The sequence below is a fragment of the Lutra lutra genome, chromosome 7 (genome assembly GCF_902655055.1).
Source record: "Lutra lutra chromosome 7, mLutLut1.2, whole genome shotgun sequence".
In the NCBI taxonomy this organism is placed as follows: domain Eukaryota; kingdom Metazoa; phylum Chordata; class Mammalia; order Carnivora; family Mustelidae; genus Lutra; species Lutra lutra.
In genome coordinates, this window is record NC_062284.1 from 40,162,373 (window position 1) to 40,188,100 (window position 25,728).

A 25,728-nucleotide genomic window follows, 5' to 3' on the forward strand; every position below is an offset into this window, starting at 1 on the left:
CCTTAATTTACCATTTTTCAGAATGAGTCAGTACTCTAGCAATATTTTTCATTTTTAGGTGTCATTATGAACTTAAGGGTTTTTAGTACAGTTGATGTATTGCAATCTTTTTATTTTTTGATGCTCGAATAGTTCTTCTGTGGCCTGTGGGAGCATCTTCAGATTGGGTTTGTGTCCTTTGGATACCACCCCAGTGGTCTCTGACAAGATGGTCTCTGATAAAAGATGATCCAGAGTCATATTTTACATTACCTGCCTCAAAGCTAGAAACCAACCATTTTTTTCTTTTTCTTTTTTCTTTTTTTAAGGTACTGCTGATTTCCTTTTATTGAGAAGTGATGTTTAGAGGTTATAGATTGGGAATTATAGTGTTCATTGCTCTGCTGAGTTACATTATTGCTTTCAGCTTTTTTAATGGATAAAGTTAGGAATATAAAGGTTTTAGAAAGAGATAAACCATTAATTTATAAGACTATTTTCATTGAAAGTTTAAGATTAGGATTTTTTTAAAGGTCTTTTATTCATTTATTTTTTAAAAGAATTTTAATTAATTTATTTGACAGAGAAAAGACAGAGAGGGAACACAAGCAGGGGGAGTGGGAGAGGGAGAAGCAGGCTTCCTGCTGAGCAGGGAGCCCGACGTGAGGCTCCATCCCAGGACCCTGGGACCATGACCCGAGCCGAAGGCAGGCAGATGCTTAACGACTGAGCCACCCAGGTGCCCCTGGGATTAGGATTTTTTTTTTTTTTTTTTTTTTTTTTTAGGATTAGGATTTTTATGTAAACTTGTTTTATATTTGGATCTCTTAACTCTTACATTGAAAATCTTGATTAACAATATGAAGAATTGCTTTTTTGCTTTATCCTATACATAGTATAAGTACACATAAATGAACATTCATAAATGAATATAAATGAAAATATTTATAATTATTACTAGTAGTAATGCTAATATCTAAGAGGTTTTTTTTTTTTTTAAGATTTTTATTTATTTATTTGACAGACAGAGATCACAAGTAGGCAGAGAGGCAGGCAGAGAGAGAGGAGGAAGCAGGCTCCCCACTGAGCAGAGAGCCGGATGCGGGGCTCGATCCCAGGACCCTGGGATCATGATCTGAGCCGAAGGCAGAGGCTTTAACCCACTGAGCCACCCAGGTGCCCCAAGTCTAAGAGTTTTTGAAGTTATGCCACCAATCAATTAATTTTAGAGATTTTATTTGAGAGAGAGAGAGTATATGCAGGGGTGTGGCAGAGGGAGAGGGAGAAGCAGGCTCCCAACATGGAGCTCAGTCTCACGAGCCTGGGATCATGACCTGAGCTGAAGGTAGATGCTTAACCGACTGAGCCACCCAGGCACCCTGTATTTTCATGGCTTTTAAATTTTGGTTTGTTATTCCATCTTTTTTCTGTTCAAAAATATAAACAAATAGGGCACCTGGGTGGCTCAGTGGGTTAAGCCTCTGCCTCCAGCTCAGGTCATGATCTCAGGGTCCTGGGATCGAGCCCCACATCAGGCTCTCTACTCAGCAGGAAGCCTGCTTCCCCCCCCCCCTGCCTGCCTGCCTACTTGTGATCTCTCTCTCTCTCTGTCAAATAAATAAATAAAATCTTTTTTTTTTTTTTTTAAACATTTTATTTATTTATTTATTTGAGAGAAGAGAGAGACAGTGAGAGAGAGCATGAGCAAGGAGAAGGTCAGAGGGAGAAGCAGACTCCCCGTGGAGCTGGGAGCCTGATGTGGGACTCGATCCCGGGACTCCAGGATCATGACCTGAGCTGAAGGCAGTCGCTTAACCAACTGAGCCACCCAGGCACCCTAAATAAATAAAATCTTAAAAAATATATATAAACAAATATGTGTATTATTCTCTCCTCTTAAAATGTGTCTCTTGATTTTTCACCTAACAATATTTAGAATTGTTAGGGTATAGAGATTATAGAGGAATAAAAGTATGTGTGTGTGTATGATATATATGATACAAAGGAGACACACACAGACACACACACACACAATCACTCCTTTATTCATTGTTTTTCATTCCTCTTTATTTTCATTTTTATTTTTATTTTTTTACTTCTTTTTAGTACTCCATTGTATGGTTACACCAAAGGTGGTTCAATCTGTTGATGAATAGTTTGCAGCCTTTTGCTGTTAGAAGCAGCACTGCAATGAATCGCTTTTTGTATATATTACTTCATATTTTTTGCCATTGTATCTTTGGAATAGAATTCTAGGAGAGGATTGTTGGGCCAAAGTTAAATGAATATATTATTTTTTAAACATGGCCAGATTTCTCTCTGGGGATCATAACCATTTTGGATGCCCACCAGCAATATTTGAGAGTGTTTTCTCAAAGCCTTTCCAACAGAATTTATTGTCAGATGTTAGGTTTCTTGGTCCATCTGATAGGTAAGAAATACTATGTCAGCATTTAAAAAAAATTTTAATAAGTAATATCTTTCATATGTTTATTTTTTATTTTTCAAAAGATTTTATTTAGAGGCACCTGGGCGGCTCAGTTGGTTAAGTGTCTGCCTTGGGCTCAGGTCATGATCTCAGATCCTGGGATCAAGCCACTTCCTAAACCTCATCCCCACTCATGCTCTCTCTCTTGCTCTGTGCTCTTTTTAAAAAGATTTTATTTATCAGAGAGAGAGAGAGAGAGAGAGTGAGGAGGTAGAGTGGCAGAGGGAGAGAGAGTATCAGTATCCTAAGCAGACTCTGTGCCGAACATGGAGTCAGGCTCAGGGCTGTATTCCACCACCCTGAAATCATGGCCTGAGTTGAAGTCAAGAGTCAGACACTTAACCAGCTGAGCCACCCAGGCCTCCTTTTTCATATGTTTAAAGGTCGTTCTGTTTCTTATGATCAATCTCTTCATATCTTTTGCCTGTTTTGCAGTCAGGTTGTTGGTCTTCATTCTTCTGTCCATTTTCAGATGCTTTATATATATTGGGGACATAAATCCTGTATCATAACACATTTCCCCAAAATTTGTCATTAGTCCTTTGACTTTGTTCCATTTTTTTATCATGCCAAATCTTTTTTTTTTTTTTTTTTTGGTTAGTCATATTTACTGATCTTTATCTTTACTGTTTATGGGTTTTGAATCATAATTAGGAAAGTTTTTTCCACTTCACATTTATAGGAGAAATAACCTATTTTCTCCCCAACCCTTGCATTATTTTTCTTTTCTTCTTTCTTTCCATTTAAAGCACACATCTATGTGATATTTATCCTTATGTACAGTATGAAGAATGGATCCATTTTTTTTCAATGTGGCTGTCCAGTCATCCCAAAACAAATCATTAAAAATTTTCTTTCTCCGATTGACTTGAGATGCTGTCTTTGACATATGTTAAATTTCCATAGGCATTTGGGCCAGAGTTTTCACTATGTTCCATGTGTCTGTCTAGGCTTACACTAGAAACACATTTTTTAAATTATAGACTTTTATATTTTCTTGGTTATTTTTGCCTGTTTATTCTTCCTAGTGAACTTCTCAGCTTGTTTATCTGAGGATACTGGTGGTGGGGAGACACATGATAATATTCTTACTGGGATTGTATTTGTTGCATAAAGTGGGTGAACTGACATACTTAATATTTTGGATATTAAATACAAGATTTGGATATATTTATTTTCAAATGAAAAGACATACCATATTCTGAAATGGTATGTCTTTTCATTTGTTGAAGTCTAGTTTTGTATTTGGCAGGGAATGTTCTATAGCTTTTTTTTTTCTTTCTTAAAGAAAACGGCTTCATTGAGGTGTATAATTTACCTACCATAAAGTTCATCATTTTAAGTATATGATTTAGTGATTTTTAGTAAACTTAAAGTTATGCAACCATTACTACAGTACAGTTCTATAATATTTCCATTAATCCCAAAAGATCCCTCCTGCTTTGAAACTAATGCCTATTCGGTTCTAAGTCCCACATAGCCTAATCTGTTGCTCTCTTTAAGGACTTGCCTTTTCTGGACGTTTCATAAAAATACACGTGTGTGATCTTCGTGTCTGGCGTTTTTCGTTAAGTGTAATGTTTTTGAGTTTCTTTTTTTTTTTTTTTTAAGATTTTATTTATTTATTTGACAGAGAGAGATCACAAGTAGACGGAGAGGCAGGCAGAGAGAGAGAGAGAGGGAAGCAGGCTTCTTGCTGAGCAGAGAGCCCGATGTGGGACTCGATCCCAGGACCCTGAGATCATGACCTGAGCCGAAGGCAGCGGCTTAACCCACTGAGCCACCCAGGCGCCCCTGTTTTTGAGTTTCATCCATGTTGTAGCAGGTATCAGTAATTAGTGTCCGTTTATTATTTAGTTCTTTTATAGTATTCCATTGTATGGATATACCACATTTATTTTGTTTATCCATTTGTCGGATGATTGACATTGAATTGTTTCCAGTATTTGGCTACTGTGAACATTTAGGTACAAATCTTTGTGGATATATATGCTTTCAATTCTGTTGGATATAGGAGAATCCTAATGAGTCAGAGCTGCTACAACTTGATTAAGTTTGTTACTGCAAAAGACAGGAGCAATAGCGAAAGTAGCTGGTAGCAGGAAGATTCTGCTTTTGATAGTAACTAGCACCTACATATTGGTACTTACAGCACTTTAATGTAGTTTATGTAAAGCATATGAGCTCTAGAATTGAAATTAGGTTTGAATTCCCAGTGTTGTTTACTATTTGACAAGTCATTTTAACTTGCTGAGTTTCAGTTGCTTTTTTTTTTGTTGTTGTTAAAGATTTTATTTATTTGACAGAGAGAGATCACAAGTAGACAGAAAGGCAGGCAGAGAGAGAGAGAGAGAGGGAAGCAGGCTCCCCACTGAGCAGAGAGCCCGATGTGGGACTCGATCCCAGGACCCTGAGATCATGACCCGAGCCGAAGGCAGCAGCCCAACCCACTGAGCCACCCAGGCGCCCCTGAGTTTCAGTTTCTTGATGGAACTAGACACACAGAATATTGTATAAGGCACAAAGTATGTGCCCATGAATTGGATGCTATTCTTATTATTAGCATCATGCCAGACTTAAGACAAAGAGGGACCAGAGTAATTGGTGATTATAGTGTTTGAAATTTCTTACAGATGCTGCCAAGAGAATCTCTGATCTCTTATCAGGGAATAGAAGTGGTTGTTGAGGGGCGCCTGGGTGGCTCAGTGGGTTAAGCCGCTGCCTTCGGCTCAGGTCATGATCCCGGGTCCTGCGTTCGAGCCCCACATCGGGCTTTCTGCTCAGCAGGGAGCCTGCTTCCTCCTCTCTCTCTGCCTGCCTCTCTGCTTACCTGTGATTTCTCTCTGTCAAATAAATAAATAAATAAATAAATCTTTGAAGAAGAAAAAAAAAAAAGAAGAAGTGGTTGTTGAGTTCATGAAGAACTCAGTCAGAGAAGCCATTATTTCTGTGACCTGTATTAAAGTACCTACCTTCTTTCCAGGCTGTTACCTGTTGCTTTTCTCATGATTTTTTTTTTTTTTTTAACCCTTTCCTCCTTAAGTTTTAAAAAGTACAAGCAACATAAGTAATCTTTTTTTTTTTTAATTTTATTTATTTATTTGACAGAGAGCAAGAGATCACAAGTAGGCAGAGAGGCAGGCAGAGAGAGAGGGAGGAAGCAGGCTTCCTGCCGAGCAGAGAGCCCGATGCGGGACTCGATCCCAGGACCCTGGGATCATGACCTGAGCCGAAGGCAGAGGCTTAACCCACTGAGCCACCCAGGTGCTCGCAACATAAGTAATCTTAAAAGAAACAGTTAGAGGGCGCCTGGGTGGCTCAGTGGGTTAAGCCGCTGCCTTCGGCTCAGGTCATGATCTCAGGGTCCTGGGATCGAGTCCCACATCGGGCTCTCTGCTCGGCAGGGAGCCTGCTTCCTCCTCTCTCTCTGCCTGCCTCTCCGCCTACTTGTGATCTCTCTCTGTCAAATAAATAAATAAATAAAATCTTAAAAAAAAAAAAAAAAGAAACAGAGGCGTCTGGGTGGCTCAGGTCATGATCTCAGGGTCCTGGGATCGAGTCCCACATCGGTCTCTCTGCTCAGCAGGGAGCCTGCTTCCTCCTCTCTCTCTCTCTGCCTGCCTCTCTGCCTACTTGTGATCTCTCTCTGTCAAATACATAAATTTTTTTTAAAAAATCTTAAAAAAAAGAAACAGTTAAAAATCACCTAGGGTCCTACCACTCTAATGTCCTAGCTATATTCAATACTTATCCTATAATATTTCTAAATGTAAGAGACAGCTTGAAAATAAAATTGTTCCAATAAGAAATGACCTATTTTCCTGATTTTAAGTAGTATTGAGATTTAACTTCATACTTTTAGGAATGTTTCCTTTAAATTTTAAATAATTGTCATTCTAGAAAAAACACTAAGTTATAGATGTCCAAATCTTGCTGGTTGTGATTATTATTTAGTTACAAGTATTATGTTCAAGTTATGCTTGCAAAATATTTTTCTAGAAAAAGGATACTTAAGCAGTAGAATAACAGTGTATCAGCTACTTATATAACCTTCAGTTACACAGTCAATGTTCCAAAAAATTATGTTGAATTTTAATGCCTTAACAAAGCTAGCTTTGTATCACTTATCACTGGAACTTCAAAATGTTGCATTTATGTTAGATTTTGCTTGTTTATAAGGTGTTTATAATGTTTGGTTATTTTTTTACAGGCTTTTAAGGAAATTGCATGTATACAATACATGGAGAGAAATCACTAATAAAGTTTATATGCAGGTGTAGCTTTTCTCCATCTAGAATAATAATGTCCAGTTGGTGGGTTAAAATAAGGGAAGTATTAAAAAAATGTTTTATTTATGTGTATACTATTCTTAGTTTTAAATATACAATTCTTTTTGTACTCCTGCCTTAAGCTGCATCGTGTGCATACTTATGAAGGAAGAATTGGAGAAGTAATTTGGGAATTAAATCTAGGATATTATTTTAAATAGACACTCAAGTGCTATTTTTTTCCTCTGCCTGTAAGATATATTTAGTCTGTTAAAAATACATTCTACCTCAATATGTCTATGTGTGTAGTCTTTGGAACTTAAAAACTACTTCAGAAATAACTTTCTCCAAATCAGATCATCTTTCATTGACTCTGATTTGCCGGTGCCTGCTCTCTTCTCCTTTTTGAAGTATCAGAGAGTACATTGTAGATCTTTGTCATGAGCTTGTACCTCTTCCAGATACTGGCCAGCTTTTGAAATAATGCAGATGTTTGATGATGTACAGGTCTGTTAGAGATGAAAGTCAATGGTTCCAAGGAATGGCACCTTGGATGAAGGAATAGATTGCATAAACTCCACCATGACAAGAAAGTCGAACCATTTGTTGTCATCGTGGTAAGCAAGAGTTCGGTAAAAGTTGGATAAAGATGCATATACAGTATCAATGTTATACATACATACTAGGAGAAAATAAGAATAAAGGGAACTCATTTAGAATAGCAACAAGGAGAATAAGGTCTCTAAGAATAATCTTAATAGGAGTATATTTGGCTTCTATGAAGAAAATTTATATAGCTTTATTAGCTTTCATAATGCAGACCAAACCTACATTTTTCTAGAGATCTTTGTAAAAGATATTGGTAGATGGCAAGATATATTCTTGGATGAAAAAATGTGTTTTATAGGGATGTCAGAACTTCATCAATATTGCTTAATGCCAGTTCAGTCCAAATCTCAAGAATTTTCCTTTTCCCTAGATTTTATAATCCTAAAGAATTAGGAATACCTGAATCTACTAGGTGTCAAAATAGAATTTTTCTAGTCTTTTCAACAAATGTTATTGGAACATTAGCATAGACCTAAATGTAAGAGCTAAACTGTACAATTCTAGAAGAAACATAGGAGAAGTTTTCAGTGACTTTCTGTTAGGCAGAGATTTCTTTTATGTCACCAAAAGCGTCATGCATAAAAGAAATTGCTAGTTTGGATTTCATCAAAATTAGAGACTTTTGTGTTTCAAAAGACACCATTAAGAAAATGAAAAGTTGGGGGCAACTGGGTGGCTCAGTCATTGGGCATCTGCCTTTGGCTGGGGTCATGATCCCAGGATCCTGGGATCAAGCCCTGCATCGGACTGCCTGCTCAGTGGGAAGCCTGCTTCTCCCTCTGCTTCTGCCCCTCTGTCAAATAAATAAAATCTTAAAAAAAAAAATTCTTAAGAGAAAATGAAAAGTTGAGGAGCCTGGATGCTTCAGTCAGTTGAGCATCTGACTCATGATTTTGGCCTCAGGTCATGATGTCAGGGTTGAAGGATTGAGCCCCGTGTCCAGTTCCTCTCTGTGGTAAGTTGGCTGGAGACTTTTTTTTCTCTCTCCTTCTGCCTCTCCCCTCCATGTGCTTGGTAGAGGGAGAGAGAAACCCAAGTAGATTAATGTTCATAGTGGCTTTATTTGTATTGGTCAAGTGTGAGAAAAATCCAGATGTCCATCAACAGAAGTATGGATAAACAAATTGTGATATAGTCTTATAATAGGAATACCACTCAATAATAAAAAAGAATAAGCTATTGATGTACATGAGAATATATCACAAATGAATATTTCACTGAATGAAAAATCCAGACACTTAAAAAAAAATCCAGACACAAAAGTGTATATAATGTATGATTCCATATTGATAGAGAACTCTTGAAAATACAAACCAATCCATAATGACAAAACACAGGTCAGTTATAGGAGTGTAGGATTGGGCATGGAGAGATGATAATTGAAGCAGGGCACACAGGATCTTTTAAGGGTGTTGGAAATGTTCTAAAATTGGACTGAGGTGATGGTTATATTCTATAAATTTACTAAAAGCAGTGAACTCTGCACTTAAAATGGGTGAAATTTTTAGCTTTCAGTATTTGTGTGGGAAAGTTCTTATTAAAAACATGACTTGTGGGGCGCCTGGGTGGCTCAGTGGGTTGAGCCGCTGCCTTCGGCTCAGGTCATGATCTCAGGGTCCTGGGATCGAGTCCCGCATCGGGCTCTCTGCTCAGCAGGGAGCCTGCTTCCCTTCCTCTCTCTCTGCCTGCCTCTCTGCCTACTTGTGATCTCTGTCAAATAAATAAATAAAATCTTTAAAACAAAAAACAAAAACAAAAACATGACTTGTGGGGCGCCTGGGTGGCTCAGTGGGTTAAGCCGCTGCCTTCAGCTCAGGTCATGATCCCAGGTCCTGGGTTCGAGCCCCGCATCGGGCTTTCTGCTCAGCAGGGAGCCTGCTTCCTCCTCTCTCTCTGTCTGCCTCTCTGCCTACTTGTGATTTCTCTCTGTCAAATAAATAAATAAAATCTTAAAAAAAAAAAACATGTAAAAAACAAAAACAAAAACCTGACTTGTAAACTCCTTGGCAGACTTGGTAATAGTAATGAACAGAGAGGAATATTTTTAAAAAGGTTAAAAAAAGGAGACATTCAGTACCAGATTTGTGAAAAATATAGCAGGAGAAGAAATGTAACATGACTTTTATTTTATTTCATTTTTTTTACCATCTTAACCATTTTTTTAAAAGTGTACATTTCTGTAGTAGTAATTATATCCACATTGTTGTGAAGCAGATCTCCAGAACTTTATCCTTTTGCAGTTTGAAACTCCATCTACTAAATAACTCCCTTTTCCCTTTCCCCTCAGTCCTAGTAGCCATCACTCTACTTTCCTTATGAATTTGACTGCTTTAGATTCACACATAAGTGGAACCGTATGGTATTTAAAAATTTTTTTTGACGGGTTATTTTACTTATAGCATAATGTCCTGAAGATTTGTTCATGTTGTTGTAGCATGTGATAGGAGTTCTTTTCTTTCAGGCTGAATAATATTCCATTGTATGAATATACATTTTGTTTATCTGTTCATCCATTGATGGACATTTGTGTTTTCACCTCTTGGCTATGACCATGGATGTGTAATGTCTCCTTGAGACAAAATGTGAATTTTAAAGTGTGAAAGTTATACCTCAGAGAAGCTGTTTAAAAAAAAAATAGAATTACTCTGATATAAGAATCTTTGTCAAGGGGGATAAATAGATGGCATATAACCTAAAACATGTAAGAATATTTAAGGGAATTATCAAAATTTAATGGGGGGGAAAGAAAGGATTTTTCATTAGATGGTTTGGGAATAACTAGTTAGCCATGGAGAGACAGGATCAGATTCTATTTATAATCTTACCTAATGCCATAAATAAAAATTAGTTCTAAATGAAGTAAATAATTAATGAAGCACATTGAACCAAGTACATGTTATCTATTCACCCAATAAGGATGTTCTTTCCAAACTTAGAAAAATTTAGAAAAAAACAAATACCAAAAAAAGACAGATTTCATAGCCTAAAGCCAAAAATTACCTTATCTTTCTTAAAAGAATACCATATCTTGTTTAACAAAAAACAAACTCTTGAGTAAAATATACTGCAAATATAGTATCTTCATTTTAGATACTAAAGGGTTATTATGGGATGTAAGTATATAAGATCTTAATACCTTTAGATATTACAGGATTTATATTTCTGTATGATATCATACAAATAAATATGGAAACCACTAGAAGTTATAAAGAACAAAAATCATAAAAGAAGAAGTAAACATGAAGATACAGATCAAGAGAGTGAGTACTATTTTCACTATGTGTGTTTAGCTCTGTTTTTTAAAAAAAAACTTCGATTTGACAGGTAAGATTTTTACTTTTATAATGAATTTCATAGCCTTCAAAGTAAAAAAATATTTGTATTTCAGGTAGTTTAAAATGCTTTTCCTTTCTGTTTCCAGGAAGTATCGATGAAGATGTTGTGGTGATAGAAGCTTCCTCCACTCCCCAGGTCACTGCCAATGAAGAAATTAATGTTACCTCAACCGACAGTGAGGTGGAGATTGTAACAGTTGGGGAAAGCTATCGGTATGATTTTAATTCCTAGTTGTGTATGTGAATTTTTTTTTTTTAATTAAGATTTTATTTGAGAGAGAGTGAGCAAGCGAGCAAGTGGGGGAAGGGAGAGGGGGAGGTAGAAGCAGGATCTGTACCGAGCATTGAACCTCATGAGGGGCTTGACTTTCCCAGGACCCTGAGATCATGTCCTGAGCTGCTGAAATCCAGAATCAGAGGCTTTTTATTTTTTTAAAGGTTTTATTTACTTATTTGACAGAGAGAGAGAGACAGATAGCAAGAGAGGGAGCACAAGCAGGAGGAGTGAGAGAGGGAGAAGCAGGCTTCCTGCTGAGCAGGGAGCCCAATGCAAGGCTGGATCCCAGGAATCCGGAATCAGGACCTAAGCTGAAGGCAGATGCTTAACGACTAAGCCATCCAGGCGCCCCTATGTCAAGTTTTAAATATAAATATTTAAACATATTTGTGCTGTGGATATTTACATTCTTTTAATTTGCGGGGGGAGACCCCATTTGAGCACATACCAGATAAGTGGTTTTCAAACCAGGTTGCATTAGACTCACCTGGAAAGATTATAAAGTAAAGATAAAATTGATCCCTGGATCATATCCCATGTGAGCGGAACCAGAATCTTGGGGGGTCAGTATTTTTTTTAACTATTGCAAGTGTACAATAAGAGTTAGGAGTTATTGTTGTAGATAAAGAGTAATTTTACTTCGTGATTTCCAAATTTTTGTTTTATGATTCAGAGAGTTCATGAACTTCTTTGAAATTTAGATATGAATAAAACATAAATATTGGAGATAGCACTAAAATTGAAAGTGTTGAAAAATATTAAGGAGTATTGATGTTGAAGTATTCTTTTTTGTTACAATCTCATTGATACCATTGAAGTTTATGCTATTATAATAGGACAACCTGGTATGGAACATATTTTTACAATGTTGTCCTTCACTCAGTGTTTTCATCTAAGCCCATACTAAAAATGAATGAAAGATTCTTGTTTCTTTTGAAAAATAACTGGAAATGACATTGCTCTTTTGTGTGTCACTTTGACCAAAAACTTTAAAAAGAGGGGAAGAGGGGCGCCTGGGTGGCTCAGTGGGTTAAACCGCTGCCTTCGGCTCAGGTCATGATCCCAGGTCCTGGGTTCGAGCCCCACATCGGGCTTTCTGCTCAGCAGGGAGCCTGCTTCCTCCTCTCTCTCTGCCTGCCTCTCTGCCTACTTGTGATTTCTCTCTGTCAAATAAATAAATAAAATCTTTAAAAAAATAAATAAATAAATAAATAAAAAGAGGGGAAGAAGGGGGGGAACCCTAACAGTATTTATCTTGTGCTTTAGATGATTACAGATAAGGGTGAGAGAAGCAATGAAGTGCTCCTCTATTCCATTTGGTATACCAAACTAATCTGTGGATGAATCTTAATTTTTGTGTTAGAATGAATTGAGAAATATATTTGCGCATGGTGTTTTAATTTGTGTTACTTACTTTAAAATTTTTTTTACTTTGGAAGCATGTTATAAACCATATTTAAAATGTGCTTTTCCATTTGTACTTTCCCACTGGAATGCAGCTTTTAATGGCATGGAAGAGAGCACTCTGTAATGTATCTGTTAGTTTTAAGTTTTAAATTATTTTCCTAGGCTCTGAGGAAAATTGATACTCCATGGTAGGTGCCACAGTTATCCTGTGACTGCATTAGTGCTTGGTACAACACTGACTCAGTTTTTATGAGCTGAGCTACAAGGGTTGCTGAAATGAAGGACCTGTCTTTGTGAAACTGGAGATCTTTTTTGTCTTGGGGGTGCTTCATGTTCAAGCAGATGTGTTTACTATAGTAATAGATAGTAATCTTAAAAAAGACATACGGTGCTCATGACCCATATTTATTTTCCTTATTATTACATGGAATATTAACTTTGTCACTGTTTAGCTGGCTCTTGGGCTTTCCTCTCTAAGGGAGAATGCACCCTGGGGTGCGTGGCTTGCTCTGTTGGTGGAGTGTTGCAACTTTGACCTCAGGGCTGTGGGTTCCACATTGGGTGTTGAGATTGCTTTAAAAATCTTTTTTTTTTTTTTTTTTTTTTTTTAAGCGAGAATGCATCTGTGTTTCGGTTTCTTTAGTGTCAGGATTTGACAGTTGCTACTAATCATAGGAACGACTATGGTCTGTGTGAAACTGTTCCTCATATGCCAGGTTTTTTGTTCAGTGTAATACTTGGAACTACAGCATCCTTGCAGGTTTCATAAACAGCGAAGTGGACCAGACACTTTCTGCAGCCGTTGAGAGCTTCCCAGACATAAGAGACTATTCAGTCTTACTACAGGATCTTGGTTTCTCAAGAATTTTAAATAGTGATCTCTCTCCACACCAAAACCATTTCATCCTGAACATTTGTTTACTATCATGCCTTGGGCCACAAAATTCTTGAGGGAATGCAGTGTCTTTTTTTTTTTTTTCTTTCTTTCTGTGTCTCTGTAATTAACCTTTATACTCCTATTTACTTGAGAATTTCATTTTAGAATTTGAGCTTCTTTCTAAATTCTTAGGCTCTACACTTGGTGAGGTCATTTTCAGTCTGGTTCTTTTCTGAGTGGTTGAGCTCACATCCCTGGTAATTGCCTATTCATTGATTTTGTTCACTCTTTCCATACATGCTAACAATGAGCTTCTTTTCTTTTTCTTTTTTTAAGAAAGATTTTATTTACTTATTTGACAGAGAGAGAGAGATCACAAGTAGGCAGAGAGGCAGGCGGGGGGTGGGGGAGTTGACTCCCTGCTGAGCAGAGAGCCGATGCGATGCGGGGCTCAATTCCAGGACCCTGAGACCGTGACCCAAGCTGAAGGCAGAGGCTTAACCCACTGAGCCACCCAGGCACCCTCGCCTTTTTTTTCTTAAAGTTTATTTTTTTTAGTCATCTCTACACCCAGTGTGGGGCTTGAACTCACCACCCTGAGATCCAGAGTCACATGTTCTTCCAACTGAGCCAGCCAGGCACCCCTAAATAATAAGCTTCTAAGCATTTTCCATTCAGTTTGGGCAAGAGGAAAAACCAACTTCATAAGCCCCACCTCTCTATTTTTTTTAAGATGTTATTTATTTACTGAGCAGAGAGACTAACATGGGGCTCAATCCTCGGACCCTGGGATCACAACCTGAACTGAAGACAGGTGCTTAACTCATTAACCACTCAGGTGCCCAAGCCCCACCTTTCTAAAACAGACATATTTTTCTCCTGGATCCTTAGGACTTCATATTCTATATAATGTCCCTCTGTACCCTCAGTTCAGGTTATTACAGTGAATCCTTAAAAATTTTTTAAAATAAAATATATACCTATAGATAATTTAGTATAGTATAGCACCACAATAAACAATGATGACGTAAGTGTTAGGTGTTGAGGGTTTGTGGTTACATGCTTTAAAAGCATAAAGTGGCTCAAACAAGTGAAGTGTCTTACTACTACCAAACTAATAAACTAGCTGCAACTATTCTTACCTCTCCTGATCCCAGGAAATCTCTGGGGCCTCGAATGTTTTTTAGGACGATACCAAAAAATTATCTTTGTTTAGGCCTCTTAAAATCATGATTTGCAAATCCAGTCTGGACTAAACATACAAGATCATGTGGGTTATTTAATGTTTAGGGTGTTGATTTTTTTTTTTAAGATTTTATTTATTTATTTGATAGAGATTACAAGTAGTCAGAGAGGCAGGCAGGCAGAGAGGAGGAAGCAGGCTCCCCTCTGAGCAGAGAGCCTGATGGGGGGCTTGACCCAGGACCCTGAGACCATGACCTGAGCCGAAGGCAGAGGCTTTAACCCACTGAGCCACCCAGGCGCCCCAAGGGTGTTGATATTTTTGTTAGTTTTACATATGGTAAATAATTTTAGGTATTAAAATGTAAATACATGATTACAGCCCAGGTGTGTGTTCAAAATAACCATTGAAAAGAGAGCAGCATTCTTCCTCTTCTTTTTTTTTTTTTTTTAGATTTATTTATTTATTTTAGAGAGAGAGAGCGGTGCACAGTGGGAGAGGGAGAGTCTTTTTTTTTTTTATAAAGATTTTATTTATATGAGAGAGCGAGCATGAGCAGGGAGGAGAGGGAAAGGGACAACCAGACCTCCCTGCTAAGTGTGGAGCCCAACCAGAAAGGCTTATGATTTCTTGGGTAACTAAAAATTTTGTTCTTTCTTCATATTAACTAATTTAATATTGATGTCATTTAAGGTCTCGTTCAACTCTTGGACACTCCAGATCTCATTGGAGCCAAGGTTCAAATTCTCATACAAGTCGGCCACAGGAGCCACGGAACCGTAGTAGGATTTCTACTGTTATACAACCTTTGAGGCAAAATGCAGCAGAAGTTGTGGACCTTACTGTTGATGAAGATGGTAAGTTGGGTTAGTAACAGTATAGAATTATGAAAAGAATTAATAAAATCAGATACCTTTGAAACTCATAATGAAAGTCCTACTACTGCTTCTTGGTAACATTGTTAAATGGACAGTTATCAGATAGCCCAATTATTATTTTTTTTTTTTTAGAGATTTTATTTATTTATTTGAGAGGATGAGAGAGAGAGAGCATGAGGGATAGAAGGTCTGAGGGAGAAGCAGACTTCCCACTGAGCAGGAAGCCTGATGTGGGACTCGATCCTGGGACTCCAGGATCATGACCTGAGCCGAAGGCAGTCGTTTAACCAGCTGAGCCACCCGGGCACCCACATATCCCAATCTTATTTTTCAATTGATAGAACAGCCTCAGTTTGTAACTTGTACCTAAAATTCTTTCTATTTCATTGCTCGGTAGTTATTTTTTAGGGGGGAAAAAACTTTTTTTTTTTGAAGATTTTATTTATTTATTTGAGAGAGAGAGAAGGCACGAGAAGGGGAGGGTCAGAGAGAGAGGTAGACTCCCTGCTGAGCAGGGAACCCGATGCAGGACTCCATCCCGGGACCCAGGATCATGACCTGAACCGAAGGCAGTTGTTCAACCAACTGAGCCAGCCAGGTGCCCTACTTTTTTTTCTTAAAGATTTTATTTATATATTACAGAGAGGAGAGAGAGGGAACATGAGCAGGGATGGGGTAGAGGGAGGGGGAGAAGTAGACTCTCCATTGAGCAGGGAGCCTGATGTGGGGCTCGATCTCAGGATCCTGGGGTCATGACCTGAACTGAAGGCAGTCGTTTAACCTACTGAGCAGCCACCCAGGTGCCTGGAAAAAAAAGAAAAACTTTTATAAGTGGTAGTTTGACCTACCCTAGACTTACCTATTACTTTCATTTATAATATTATTGTCATACTTTAAATTTGCTATAAAAAATAGAAATGACACTTTTAAAATGCAACAGAAAAGCAATTTAACTTGAATTTATATGATAAATATTGGTTATTTGCAATGTCGAAATTTGAGGCACCTGGGTGGCTCAGTTGGTTGTGACTGACTCTTAATCTCAGCTCAGGTCTCAATCTCATGGTCATGAGTTCAAGCCCCGTGTTGGGATCCATGTCTACTTAAAAAAGAAAGAAATGTGATAGTTAATGTTATCCTCTGATATTACTGGTACCTTTTGTGCTGTTCAGCTTTAGTGTTTTTCTTTCAGCTTATAACTCCGTCCAAGCAACTAAGAAAAGAAAGCTAGAGTTGTAAAGTAGAGATTAGTGAAAGTGGTAGCATGTATGAGTATGTGAATACAGATGTGAGTTTCCCCACTTACTAGAAATTGCCTTCAGGTATTAGTTACATCTTAGAAGGAAATGGTCTATCATAATTTCTTTAAAGGAAGATGAGGAGCCATAAGTGAGTTTGTTAGCTATAAATTGGAGAAAGGATACATAAGGTCTGTAGAGTTACAGGCCTTGTGCAATCAGCTCTTCTGTGGATTGTTTGCAGCTTGGATGATCATAACTTTCAGAGTATCAATACTTTGGAATTAAGATGTTCATAAAGAGATAATTTATTCCCACTGTCTATATTTTATTCAACCATGTCTCCGTTTTTATTTTGAAGCACCATAAATTATCTGTAAGACAGTGATTAATATATTGGGATTAATTAGAGATTCCTCAGAGTTAATTAATTTAGGATTACTGCTTTGGAAACTGTGTTTTCCCCTGTGACATCTATCAGCCAATAAGTAGGAAAAGGTTACAGAGTAGTCTTTTAACCCATTGGAATTAGTTCAACCAGAATACTTTAGTAAGGTTGTAAATGTCCTAGGGATCAGTAGATGCCCCATCTCTCTGCTAGTTTCTCTCAGTGGAAAGCATCTATCTTACTAAAAATAAGTCCAAAATATTAAATATATCAGTTTGACCAGTAGTTCTTAAGGGGTGACCATTTTGTGCCCCAGAAGACAGTTGGTAATATCTATAGACATTTTTGGTTCTTACAGTTTTGGGAGACAGCAGACATACTGCTAATGTCTGATGGGTAGAGTTCCAGGATGCTGCTGTAAACATCCTATATGCGCAGGACAGCCATACCCCTACCCTGACTCCCATCCCTAGCAAAGAATCCCGCTACCCAAAACATCAATAATGCTAAGGCTGAGAAACTGAGATACACCATTTGCAAATAAACAAGGGGTTCTTCCCTCCGCTTTTTGTGTATAAGCAAATACATTTGTTTAAGCGTCCAAAGTACATTGTCCCATGTAGATCAACAGGGACAGTTTGTGTTTCTGGAATCAGCTTAGCACACCACATTGTAATCAGTAGTTTGCCCTCTAATTCTATATCACATTTAAGTGAGTCCCTTTTCTGATCCAGTTGTTGTGACTCTGCTTTGGACATACTCAGTCTCATTTTTTAAACAATAGTTGTTATAATTAGAGTCTGAAGTAGGAATCGTACATAAGTCAAGGTCTGCCTGAAATTTCTTTTACTTTTTATAAAAATTTTAATTTTTATTAGAATACAATGATGAATATTAATATTTGTAAAAAAAACTTTTTGAAAACATATGAAAAGGCCTGTAAAAAAGATTAAAACAGTTTTAAAAATTTAAGTGGTCAGGGGCGCCTGGGTGGCTCAGTGGGTTAAAGCCTCTGCCTTCGGCTCGGGTCATGATGTCAGGGTTCTGGGATCGAGCCCCACATCGGGCTCTCTGCTCAGCAGGGAGCCTGCTTCTTCCTCTTTCTCTGTCTGCTTCTCTGCCTACTTGTGATCTCTGTCTGTCAAATAAATAAATAAATAAATAATCTTTAAAAAAAATTTAAGAGGTCACTATAAATAAACCATTATACAGTGTGCTTTATATGTGTGACTTCTGTTCATCCTAACAATAGTTGTGTGAAGAAAATTCTGTACTTTCCCAATGCTACAGATGAGGAAATGGAGAGTGGTTAAGTAACTTATCTGTCACTATAGTGCCAGTGGTGAAATCAGAATTGCTTATCCAAGCAGTCTGACTCTAGAATCCATTCTGTACCAGAGAAAGTATAATTTGTAATACTGTTCTGACAGCCTGTGACAATGTGTATGAAAATAATATAAAAAGATTTTACTTTCCTTTTCTCATTTTCTTTGTGATAGATCAGAAAATTTACAGAGTTGTTACCCTGAAATAATCACCTGGATTGTTGGAATATGCATATGTGTTGGATTTTTTTAAATGCAGTAATCATATTTTAGTTCCATGTCATTTTGATGTTGTAAGCTAGCTTTATGAAAGTTTTTTTAATTAGGTATTGTACTTATTAGTTCATATTTTTAAAGTTTGTTTTAATAATTTTTAAAATGTTACCTTGAATTAAAATATAACCTGTCACCTAATACATTTTGAAATCCCAAATAAACATTTTGTGTTTTGTAGAACCTACTGTAGTACCAACCACTTCTGCGAGAATGGAATCACAAACCACAAGCACTTCCATTAACAATTCAAATCCATCTACCTCTGAGCAGGCCTCTGATGCTGCTTCAGCTGTCACTGGTAGCCAACCCTCCATAGTGTCAGAGACTTCAGCTACTCTTACAAGCAATAGTATGACTGGTACTTCTATAGGAGGTATGTAATAAAGTTGGGGGGAGGCCTCTTTCATTACTCTTGTTAGAAAAAGTATTGATTTTAAGATTTTAGCTATATTAGGAAGAGCATATTCTTAGAATAAACTGTATATGAGCAAAGTAGTCTCTTTAGAATTAAACTTTGATTTCATATTTGAGTTTGTTTGCTGTATATTACCGAGTATCATAGCTCAACTGAAAGAGATCAGCGAGAATTAAATGGCCGATTAGAAATACAGTAACAAGAGAAAAAAATAGGTAAATCGAACATCAAAATTTAAAACTTTTGTACATCAGAAGACACTGTCAAGAAAGTGAAAAGGCAGCCTACAGAATGGGAGAAAAATACTTTAAAATCATGTATCTGTTAAGGGTCTAGTATCCAGACTATGTAAAGAACTTACACAGCTCAACAATAAAAAGACAGATACCCCAGTTTAAAAATGGGCAAAGAATTTGCGTAGGTATTTTTCCAAAGAAGATACACAGTTGATCAAGAGGGTCATGAAAATAGCATCATTAGTTATTAGAGAAATGTAAATCAAAATCACAGTGAAGCACTACTTTATCCTTATCAGGCTGTCTGTTATTCAGAAAAACAAAACAAAACTATAGAAATAGGAAATCAGAAAATAACTGGTGTTGACAAGAGTGTAGAGGAATTGGAACTCTAATGAACATCTGGTGGGAATGTAAAATGCTGCAGCTGCTATGGAAAACACTTTGGTGGTTCCTCAAAAAGTTAAACCATAGTTACCCTGACCTACAGTCTCACTCCCAGGTATGTCCCCAAAAGAATTGAAAATGAGGATGGGGGGGCACCTGGGTGGCTCAGTGGGTTAAGCCGCTGCCTTCGGCTCAGGTCATGATCTCAGGGTCCTGGGATCGAGTCCCGCATCGGGCTCTCTGCTCGGCAAGAGGCCTGCTTCCCTCTCTCTCTCTGCTTGCCTCTCTGTCTACTTGTGATCTCTCTCTGTCAAATAAATAAATAAAATCTTAAAAAAAAAAAAAAAAAAGAAAATGAGGATGGGAATTTTTATTTTATTTTTTATTTTTTAAAGATTTTTTTTATTTATTTATTTGAGAGAGAGACAGTGAGAGAGAGCATGAGCTAGGAGAAGGACAGAGGGAGAAGCAGACTCCCCATGGAGCTGGGAGCCTGATGTGGGACTCGATCCCGGGATTCTGGGATCATGACCTGAGCCGAAGGCAGTCGTCCAACCAACTGAGCCACCCAGGCGTCCTGAGGATGGGAATTTTTAAAAAAAATTTGATGATGTCCATTTTCTCAATTTTTCTTTGGTTTTTTTTTTTTTTTTTTTTTTTTTGCTATCCTATCTAAGAAACCATTTCCTAACCCAGGATCACAAAGAATATACTCTTGTGTTTTAAGTGTTTCAGCTCTTACCTCAGATTATTGTTTAAGTTAGCAGGATATCTCTGGTTCTTTTTCCTATCACCTGTTTAACTGAGCATTAAGATAGCCTTTCTCTCCTGGATGATGGGGGTGTTATAGACCCTGTAGCTCATAGATATCACTATATCACCATTAATAGTGGAACCACCTTATACTTTCTTTTTTTTTTTTTTAGATTATTTATTTATTTATTTGACAGACAGAGATCACAAGTAGGCAGAGAAGCAGGCAGAGAGAGAGGAGGAAGCAGGCTCCCTGCTGAGCAGAGAGCCCAATGCGGGGCTCGATCCCAAGACCCTGGGATCATGACCTGAGCTGAAGGCAGAGGCTTTAACCCACTGAGCCGCCCAGGTGCCCCATATCATTTTTACTTTTAATAGTATCTTATTTAATTCTTACAATATCCTTATAGCTTACATTGAACAGATTAGGAAATCTTCTTGTGGCTGGATTTAGGTTTCTCTGTTGTGGAAAATTAAGAGGAGAATCCACAGTCCAAGGAGTTTTCCCCAAAGATGTCTTTAAAAAAAAAAATTATTTATTAAAAGAAATAATAAAGATTTTATTTATTTATTAGATAGACACAGCAAGAGAGGGAACACAAGCAGGGGGAGAGGGAGAAGCAGACCTCCCACCAAGTACGGAGCCCGATGTGGGGGTTGATCCCAGGACCCTGGGATCATGACCTGAGCCAAAGGCAGATGGCTAACAACTGAGTCATCCACGTGCCCCCCAAAGCTGTCTTTTCAATACTATATTTTTCGGGGGGGGGGAAAGTAGAGAGAAAAGAAATGGGCAAATTTTTATTTCATTTATCGAGTGTATACTCTTTTCTGAGTACCGTACCTACTGTCTTATATGTTATTTTATATATTATCACTTAATTCTTAAACTTTGCTTGTTATTTATAATATTCTTCCTACTTCAGAAATGAAGGCATCTGGAAGTTAAATACTTTCAAAGCCAATAATAATCTTTGAGGCAAAGATTTTTAACTTTTCTCATTCATTCCTTTCTCTTGGTAGCTTTATGTACTCTCATCCTGTCTAGATTTTATGTGACACAGTCCCAGCTTTACTTCAATACTGTCTCAAAGCTTTTATTATTATTTTTTTACATTATTTGTTTTTTAAGACACTTGTTCACTCAGGATTCACATTTAATATCTAGGGTAGTGACTTCACTATCTGAATGGTTTTCTCATGATGCTACTTTACTTATATTGAAGACTAACTTTGGGATAGACTTGCTTGTGTTGTGTTTCTCTAAACTAGGAGAACCTTGTTCCAGGCCATATTGTTCCTCCATATAAACCTGATAGAAGCACATACAGGTACTTATATGACATCAGGGGCACTCAGTTCTGCTGACTTCATTTCCTGCTAAGACGCTATAGAACATCAGTCTCCTATTTTCTTCACAGCCTGTCTTTATTTTGTACCTTCTTGCATATTTCCATCCTTGAATCATGCAAGCCATCTAGCTTCACTCCTATCCAGGTTTTTAGATGGGGCTAGTAAAAATTACAGATCCAAGCAGATTGGTGCCTCATGAATTTATGGTATCTAATCTTGGGCTTTTGTTAATAAGTTGCCATAGTGTGATGTATCTCATTTAATTCCCTTTCTTTCCCCTTAGTGGCTATTCCATAATTCCCTTATTCTCCTCCAGACATTGATCCCCCAGGGAAAAGTAAATAAAAAGTAAATGAAGGTTCTCAAGCACTCATAACTTCCAACCCTTCCATGAAAACTTTATACCTATCCTTCTCTCCTAACTCTTGGTCTTTTAACTCCTTTCTTTTCTTTCCAGCCCCCCCCCCCCTTTTTTAAAAAGATTTTATTTATTTATTTAACAGACAGAGATCACAAGTAGGCAGAGAAGCAGGCAGAGAGAGAGGAGGAAGCAGGCTCCCCGCCGAGCATAGAGCCTGATGCGGGGCTGGATCCCAGGATCCCGGGATCATGACCTAAGCTGAAGGCAGAGGCCTTAACCCACTGAGCCACCCAGGCACCCCCCTTTCCAGTCCCTTTATTCATGCTCTACCTTTTGTCCCTTCTTGTCTCCTTGACTTCGCTTTAACAGTTACCTTCTCAGCATCTTTGCTTGTTCCGTTCCCTTAGTGCGCATATGTACATTTGTGTTGTCTTGTACACTTAAATGGATCTTCTGTACCTTAAATTCTTCCTTTAACTTGCTTCTGACTCCTGTCAAAATAAATATATTAAAAGTCTGGCAGTAATCTTGTCATCTCTGTTCTCTCCTAGGCCTCTGTTCTTAACCTTTCTCACTGGCCCATCTCATAACTATGTGTGTTTTCAGCTACCACCAATATGCCAGTGACCTTCGTTTTTGTTTCCAGAGCCCTCTCTTTGTTTTAAACTTTCATATCCAGCTGGCTGTTGGATATCTCTGGACCATTCTACAGTCACCTCAGACTCAACATGTGCCAAGCAACTCATCATCTATCTGAATTTTCTGTGTGCTTATTGCTTTAACCGTGCATGATATCTTATATATTCATTTATTCCAGTTTTTATTGAGTTTTTATCAGGTACTGTTGTAGGCATTGGGAAGAAAACATAAATTTTCTGCCCTAATAGAACTAAAATTCTAGGGGATAATAATAGCTAACATCTTTTGAGCTTATAATATTGGTCCATGATTTATATTAACTCTGATTTTTGTAATAACTTAGGAGGCAGATTCTATTACTCTTATTTTATAGGCGAAGTAACTTGCCCATGGTTATATGATAATGGAGCAAGTATTCAAACCTAGGAAGTCTGGCTTGGAGCTATACTCTTCCTTTATGCCTATACTCTTCCTTTATTTCTCAGTCCTGACACTGTTGTCTTTGTGCTGCACAGTTCTTTGTTTGGGGGGCTACCCTGTGTGTTGTAGGATATTTAGCAGCATTACCAGTAGTGCTGCTTCTCCTCCAGGTGTGACAACCAAAGTTATCCCCAGGTGTTGCCAAATGTTCTTTGGGACACAACATTGCCCTGTGTAGAACCCAGTGCTTCTGTTCTAATGCTGGAATCAACATATCTTAAATCTTAATATATCCTAAATTGTTTCTGTACTTGATGATGATGATCTTGAGGACTAAAGGTCAAGTTTTTCTCTTCTTAGCACTTAGCTCCATGCATGTCTGTTTTCCCTTGCAAGGTGAATTTATATTTAGCAAGGGCTTATTGAACCACCTACATTGTGCAGTTCTGTTTCTAGTTGCCAGAGATAAAACAACAGAGGCAGACAACATCATAAGTTATTTTAAAGGCTAGGACTTTCGGGGTGCCTGGGGGGCTTAGTCTGTTAAGCATCTGACTCTTGATCTTAGCTTGGGTCTTGATCTTGGGATAGTGAGTTCAATTCCCCCATTGAGCTCCAGGCTCGGCACAGAGCCTACTTTAAAAAAAAAAAAAAAAAAAAAAAAAAAAGGCCTGGACTTTCGTTTTCACCATTGTATTTTCCAGTGCCTTTTGTAGATCCTTTACCTTTCCATTATTATGTGTAAGACTTGCCAAATGAATGAATAGATGTGTGAATACTTCTCAGTAATCCTGCCGGAATTGCAGTGAAAGTACTTCAACCAGTTTTATGTCACTGGGCCATGGAATTAGTTTTTCTGGTGCAGGTTTGTTATTGTCTCATTTTTAGTGGACACTCTGGGCTCATTCTAATAAAAAGGAAGTTTTTTATTTGCTTGATCAGATCTTTGTATTTCACTTCTAATTTATGGCAGTTTTCCTTGGTCAGTAACTCTGGAACAAGAGATTCAGTTGCCTTTACTTGCCTTTACTTTGGGTTGCTAGTCTGTTTAAGCAACAAAGAGATTGTGCACTCTAGGATTAGAGAGTGCAGATTAAACTGTACCCTACGAAGTAGAACTCTAAGGTCAGTTGTCTTTTTGAGGCCATATTGTTAGTGATACAACCTTTTAAATATGTGTTCAGCTGTAAATATAGTAATGTGTTCTCTTCTCTCACTCTCAGTTTTGTATTAGAAATATTTGAAGACAAAGAGGGCAAGTTCTTTCTGAACAAAGAAGTATCGTGTCTTTCCCTTCATTCACAGCCTTATTAGTCCACAGATCTTTTGCTCTGATTACACACTCCTCTCCTACATTTTATTTTATTTTTCTTTTTAAAAAGAGAGCACGCACAAGGGCTGGGGAAGGACAGAGGGAGAAGGAAAAGCAGACTCCCTGCTGAGCAGGGAGCCTGATGTGGAACTGGATCTCAGGACCCAGGGATCATGACCTGAGCCAAAGGCAGATGCTTAACTGACTGAGCCACTTAGGCGCCCCCCCCTCCTACATTTTAGAGTTGCACATAATCCTCAAATAGTTGGATTTGTAAAATTAAAGCCTCTAAACTGGAAGGAACTATGAAGGCCATTTAGTCTACCCACTGAATGGATTTAGTGTTCCAGAGGTTTTTGATCATTTTTTTTTTTAAGTAACACAATAAATGATACTCATTTGTGCAACACTTTGTCCTGGAAGTTGAGATAAAACCCTGAAAATGTTGCCAGAAGTAATGCTACTATAACAGTTACTGCTACAAATATTACAGTATATGGAAAAAAAAAATAATATTACAGCATATGGAAAAAAATAGTGGCTGTTTGAATCAGCATAGCAAAGATAGGCTGTTGATCATAGTCTGTTCCTGATAAGCTAGATATAACTTTGTCCAGGTTGTTTAAGAAAATTGGAATGCAAATGAATGAAAGTGACATAATTATAGAACTGACTTTGACTCTGCTATAATTTATGTTTGGAAGGTAAACACTTCACGGTGTCTGGGTGGCCCAGTCTGTTAAGTGTCCACCTCTTGATTTTGCTGAGGTCATGATCTCAGGGTTGTGAGATTAAACCCCATGTCAGGCTCCATGCTCAGTGAGGAGTCTCCAGAAGATTCTCTCTCTCTCTCTCCTTCCCTCTCCCTCTGCCCATCCCTGCTCAAATAAATAAATCAATCTTTAAAAAAAAGAGAGGGAGGGGCGCCTGGGTGGCTCAGTGGGTTAAGCCTCTGCCTTCGGCTCAGGTCATGGGGGGTCCTGGGATCAAGCCCCGCATCAGGCTCTCTGCTCAGCAGGGAGCCCACTTCTTCCTCTCTGCCTGCCTCTCTGCCTACTTGTGATCTCTGTCTGTCAAATAAATAAATAAAATCTTTTTTAAAAAAAAAAGAGGGAGCTTAAAAAAAATAAAAGTAAACACCTTGTCAACTTTTTTGTTGTTGTTGTTACAAGTTACTTATAATATTTAACCTCTCAACTGATGCTAAGAAGGTAGTATTAACTCTAGAAGGCAGTTGGAAATTAGTAAAAATTAGTAATTTTTTTCCATCCAAGTTCACAGATTCCTGAATTCTACTTTCAAGGTTAAGAACCTTTACAAAAGA

General features: G+C 37.8%; 1 protein-coding gene across 9 annotated transcripts in view; it reads left to right on the forward strand.

Annotated features, from left to right (window-relative positions):
- RNF111 (ring finger protein 111) overlaps positions 1-25,728 on the forward strand; it is a 128,513-nt gene that overhangs the window by 81,276 nt on the left and 21,509 nt on the right. For all 9 annotated transcript variants that reach the window (XM_047736156.1, XM_047736159.1, XM_047736161.1 and 6 more), the window contains exons 3-5: positions 10,766-10,892; positions 15,117-15,280; positions 18,707-18,901. In XM_047736156.1, coding sequence (XP_047592112.1) covers positions 10,766-10,892; positions 15,117-15,280; positions 18,707-18,901 — 486 coding nt within the window. The remainder of the gene's footprint in view (positions 1-10,765; positions 10,893-15,116; positions 15,281-18,706; positions 18,902-25,728) is intronic.